We start from the raw sequence: 6,000 nt of genomic DNA on the forward strand, positions 1-6,000 counted from the left end.
ATTAGTTCTGCTGAGCAATAACAGGCATCCATGCAAGTGAAGCCACGGGCAAAGGGTAGTAGATATATATAGATATACAAGATCTATTTCACATGAAAATCCGATTATGGGCCGGGTTGTAATAACATCTAGGTTAGGCGGCCGTGCAGGAAGCCAGCCGAACTCAGACATTTTTTTAAAGGCACTGTGATCCAAATTTTTATACTGGCTATGTTACAAACAACATCATATATGCAGACAGTACACACAAAGCCTTTGTTGAGACAGTGAGCACTGAGGGCTTAGCCAGTTTGTCCGCGGCGGGCACCGTGGCTCTGGGCTCGTGACCGCCACGCGACTTGCCGCCAAACTGCACTGGGGACCCGCTAACCGGGACCCCGGTGTAACACTCACCGCACCTTGTACTTCGGCATCTGTTAGAGGGTGGCAGCTAGCTGCCGGTGTCCGGCACACATACTGACGATATGTGATCGGCACCTCAGGAGCTCAGTGTCCCGTCAGCTGGGATTACGAACCATTAACCCTCAGGAGGTTGGTTCGGTCTCCCCTCTCAGTCCCACAAAGCAGGTAGCCTGATTGCCAACCAGGGCTACCTGAAAATAATAAACTAATATAAAAACCAAAGGAAACTCTCTGGAGCTCCAGAGAAATGCACCCGGCTCATGGGCACATTTTTATTAAACTGAGACTGGTAGGAGGGGCATAGAGGGGAGGAGCCAGCACACACATACACACACTAAAGTTTTGTAAAGTGCCAGGCTCCAGTGGACCCAATCTATACACCATGGTACTAAAGTACAGATCCCCTGTATCCACTAGGACGTAAGAGAAATAGCTGGCTATATGAAAAATGAGAGAGGTAGGTGTCAGCATAGTTATGGTATTGGAGACTGAAGCAGATGATTTATGCACCAGTGAAAGTAAGTACTGCAAAGGAGGGAAGTGAAAAAGGATAGAGCACTGCCACTCACATCATGTTAAGGGTGTTCAGGAGAAGATGGTGGCAGGGGCAGATTGGGATAGAAAACCATCCCGGGAAATTTATGGAAACAGTTCTAATGGGGTTGCAGTCTGCTGAAGGGGTGGGGTCTGTTGAGAGGGGGGGGGGGGATCCCTCCTCATAGGGCCTGATAGTACGCAATTGCAGCCTTCCTGGCCCCTACATGGGCAGAACGTAAGAGGTATAACATACCGTGTAGCCATGGCAGAATCACTGGATGGCAGGGTTGCTGTAGAGATGGAATAACAGGATGACTGAGGACAATGCAGTGTGCTGAATGCAGGGAGCTGCCTTTCATGTGGGGGGTGGGGCCACACGACAACACACAAAACAGGCCCAACGGATACGTCGACCTGGTGAGCCCCGATGACCAATCCGCCCCTGGAGGGTGGTCAACATTGATGAAAGCAGGAGGATGAATGACACTTACACAAAAGAGAAGTATGGTCAATGGAATCTTGTTTGATGAAAAAAATATGGAAATATGCCAGTGGACAGATGAAAAGACTAGAGTCAGCCATTGGGGAGAGGGAGTGGAAAGGTAAGAGGATACAGGGTGCATAAAGCAGGTCGAAGGGAGGAAAATATTACAGAAACGTGTGGCACTTTGTCCCCTGAAATGGGATGGAGATGGGGTGGGGGCAGGCGGAGGGGTAAACAGATAGTGGGTTAAGTAGAGGGAAAGAAAATGAGTAAAGTGCCTGTCTGGTAGGAGATTTCTTTTGGATGGTGAAGTGAGTGGCAAAGTTGAGGGCTGTAAGGGATAGACATAGGTTTTGAAACCCCTGCACATCACTGGCATATTGAAGCACCAAACCAATGAATTTACTATTCAGCAGTTATGATGGAGATTTCTAAACCGTAAGCTATGTCCATCTGTTTTATGGCGGTGCTATGGTGTTTGTTTTTTCCTGAGATGGACCAAAACCGCCATAAATCCTCCACAAATCTGCTGCATCTATCTAACCAATTAGAAGGCCAGGAATCACAATCCATTTATAATGAGGGCATAATATTGGATAAGTGGGTAGATATCATTGATACATATACTCCCTGGGGTTCTTTGGGCTCTTTCAGCTTACACACATTACGTTAAGCATTTTCTGTATGTTGCATATAATATACATTACTGTAGTTATACATTGTACTTAAACTTTGAATAATTGACTTGCGGTCGGCTGCTTTAGGGAGTTTTAATACAGTTTTATGTATTAACATGAATTAAAAATGGAATGAATAATAGTTTCACAAAGCAGTCCTTCTACAAAAGATCCATAGAATGATCTAATAGATATGATGGGAACAGTTAGACAAGAATAGGATATATTCTTAGAGCTTTTAACAAAAAGAATCATTGAAAAATAAAAAAACAAAATTATATGTCCGCTCTCTCAAATTGGTACTTTGCGCTGACAACACACTAATACAAACATATCATATAAAACCAGTAATTAATCGGAGGAGTTATACTTACATTCATGTAGTCAAACAGATATTCTGATGTAGAGCCAACCGCCAAGGACTGGTGATCAGGAAAGCACTGAGTATACTTCTGGGCAAAGACATGGGGTCGGTGATGTAACCAAAAGTCATCAAGTTCATTTCTTAGCCTGAGATGATGCCGGATGGTCTGAACTTTCACCAGGGGGACCCTGAAATAAAGATAAATACAAAAATAAAACGTAATCCTTCAAAAAGAGAAAAGAGAAAAAATTGCAGAACTTCTATTTTGAACGATTCATTTCATGTCAGCACTGAGGTTACACTGCACTGTGACTAAAGATACTGCATTTTTATAGTCCACAGCTACAGAATAAACTCAGAGGACAAGTATACTACGTTCTGATAAACACTAATAAAATGAGTCGCCCTTAAAAATATAAAATGTTCAGTGGGGAAAAAATACTTTAAATGCCATTTCCTATATAATTCCATAGTACAGGGTATGTTTGAGGTAGTTATGGTTGTCCAGCTCCTTTGCGACTGTCCAAGAGTGGATAACAAATCATAGTTCAAACTGCAAGTCAAAAGCAGCTGTAGAGCCAGCGGTAGCAATCTAGGTATCTCTTTACCTATGTAGAGCTGTGCTAATATGAAGAGAAATGATAAGTAGAATTGCCAGCTTCATTGTTACCTTCTGGATGAGCTAACGTTTATCATTTACTTTTGTATATTTCCTAAGGTCACAGTGTACTTGTACTCAGGTCAATCAATTACTGTGGGACAATGACCTGCTAGGTTTTTACGCAATATTCAGAGTAAATAAATAATCTACCTCTCCATAGATGTATATAGCATCTCACATGCTTCCAGGTACACACAGTATGTGTCTATTTATTACCTATATATGTGTCTATTTATTATGGTGACATAGGGGGTGCTTTATCAAAGCTTGGATAGAGATAAAGTACCAGTCAATCCGCTCTCAAATGCCATGTTACAGGCTGTGTTTAAAAAAATCACAGGAGCTGATTGGTTGGTATTTTATTTCTCACCAAGCTTTGATAAATCTTCCCCTTAGGGCCTGAGTCGGAGGTGGACGCAGGCGTGGACATGGATGCGCCATAATGCTCCATAATGTGGGCCATCTACGTAGGTCTATTAAGCCACCTCCGAGTCAATGCACGCGCCGTATGAGTAACAGCACCTCTGTTAGTACACTCTATGTAACACATGTACCGTATAAGTAACAGTACAGCTATGAGTAACAGCACCTCTATGAGTACACTCCATGTAACACATGCACCATATGAGTAACAGCACCTCTATGAATACACTCTGTCTAACGCATGCACCATATGAGCAACAGCACCTCTATGAGTAACAGCACCTCTATGAGTACAGACTGTGTAACGCATGCACCATATGAGCAACAGCGCCATATGAGTAACAGCACCTCTATGAATACACTCTGTGCAACACATGCACCATATGAGAAACAGCACCTCTATGTGTACACTCTGTGTAATGCATGCACTGTATGAGTAACATCACCTCTATGTGTACACTCTGTGTAATGCACGCGCCATATGAGTAACAGCGCCACATGAGTAACAGCACCTCTATGAGTACATTCTGTGTAATACATGGACCATATGAGTAACAGTGCTATATAAGCAACAGCACCTCTATCTGTACACTCTGTGTAATGCATGCACCATATGAGTAAAAGCACCTCTATGAGTACACTCTGTCTAACGCGTGCACAGTAAGAGTAACAGCACCTCTATGGGTACATTCTGTGTAACGCAAGCACCATATGAGTAACAGCACCTCTATGAGTACAGACTGTGTACCGCATGCAGTGTATGAGTAACAGTACCGCTATGAGTACACTCCATGTAACACATGCACCATATGAGTAACAGCACCTCTATGGGTACACTCTGTCTAACGCATACACCATATGAGCAACAGCGCCAAATGAGTAACAGCACCTCTATGAATACACTCTGTGCAACGCATGCACCATATGAGAAACAGCACCTCTATGAGTACAGACTGTGTAACACATGCATCATATGTGCAACAGCGCCAAATGAGTAACAGCACCTCTGTGGGTACACTCCGTGTAACGCATGCACCATATGAGTAACAGCACCTCTATGGGTACACTCTGTCTAACGCATACACCATATGAGCAACAGCACCTCTATGAGTAACAGCACCTCTATGAGTACATTCTGTGTAATGCATGGACCATATGAGTAACAGTGCCATATAAGCAACAGCACCTCTATGTGAACACTCTGTGTAATGCATGCACCATATGAGTAACAGCACCTCTATGAGTACACTCTGTGTAATGCGTGCGCAGTAAGAGTAATAGCTCCTCTATGTGTACACTCTGTGTAACGCATGCACCATATGAGCAACAGCGCCATATGAGTAACAGCAGCTCTATGGGTACACTCTGTGTAACGCAAGCACCATATGAGAAACAGCACCTCTATGAGTACAGACTGTGTAACACATGCACCATATTAGCAACAGCACCTCTATGAGTAACAGCACCTCTATGAGTACAGACTGTGTAACGCATGCACCATATGAGCAACAGCGCCATATGAGTAACAGCACCTGTATGGGTACACTCAGTGTAACGCAAGCACATATGAGCAACAGCACCTCTATGAGTAACAGCACCTCTATGAGTACAGACTGTGTAACGCATGCACCATATGAGCAACAGCGCCATATGAGTAACAGCACCTTTATGTGTACCCTCTGTGTAACACATGCACCATATGAGTAACAGCACCTCTATGAGTACACTCTGTGTAATGCATGCACCATATGAGTAACAGCACCTCTATGAGTACACTCTGTGCAACGCATGCACAGTATGAGTAACAGCACCTCTATGAGTACACTATGTGTAACGCATGCACCATATGAGTAACAGTGCCATATGAGTAATAGCACCTCTATGGGTACACTCAGTGTAACGCATGTGCCATATGAGCAACAACACCTCTAGGAGTACACTCTGTGTAATGCATGCACAGTAAGAGTAACAGCACATCTATGTGTACACTCTGTGTAATGCATGCACTGTATAAGTAATATCACCTCTATGTGTACACTCTGTGTAATGCACGCACCATATAAGTAGCAGCACCATATGAGCAACAACACATCTAAGAGTAAGAGCACCTCTGTGAGTAGACTCTGTTTAACGCATGCACCATATGCACAACAGCGCCATATGAATAACAACACCTCTATGAGTAATAGCACCTTTATGAGTACTCTCTGTGTAACGCATGTGCCATATGAGCAGCAACACCTCTATGAGTACAGACTGTGTAACACATGCACCATATGAGTAACAGTACCTCTATGTGTACACTCTGTGCAACGCATGCAAAGTATGAGTAACAGCACCTCTACGAGTACCCTCTGTGTAATTCATGCACCATATGAGTAACAGTGCCATATGAGCAACAACACCTATGAGTAAGAGCACCTCTATGAGTACACTCTGTTTAACGCTTCAA

General features: G+C 43.5%; 1 protein-coding gene across 2 annotated transcripts in view; it reads right to left on the minus strand.

The window, feature by feature from the left end:
• The window catches only part of LOC134932768 (cathepsin E-B-like), a 49,567-nt gene extending 46,406 nt beyond the window's left edge, over nt 1–3,161 (minus strand). Inside the window, exons 1-2 of one of the 2 annotated variants that reach the window (XM_063927487.1) lie at nt 3,073–3,161; nt 2,475–2,652 (exon numbers count right to left, since the gene is read on the minus strand). In XM_063927487.1, the coding sequence (XP_063783557.1) occupies nt 2,475–2,652; nt 3,073–3,128 (234 nt within the window). In that variant the 5' untranslated portion in view covers nt 3,129–3,161. Of the gene's footprint in view, nt 1–2,474; nt 2,653–3,072 lie in introns of those variants that run through there. The other variant, XM_063927488.1, reaches the window with a different exon arrangement.
• Nucleotides 3,162–6,000: the final 2,839 nt, after the last annotated feature.

Source organism: Pseudophryne corroboree, chromosome 6 (genome assembly GCF_028390025.1).
Source record: "Pseudophryne corroboree isolate aPseCor3 chromosome 6, aPseCor3.hap2, whole genome shotgun sequence".
Taxonomy (NCBI): Eukaryota; Metazoa; Chordata; class Amphibia; order Anura; family Myobatrachidae; genus Pseudophryne; species Pseudophryne corroboree.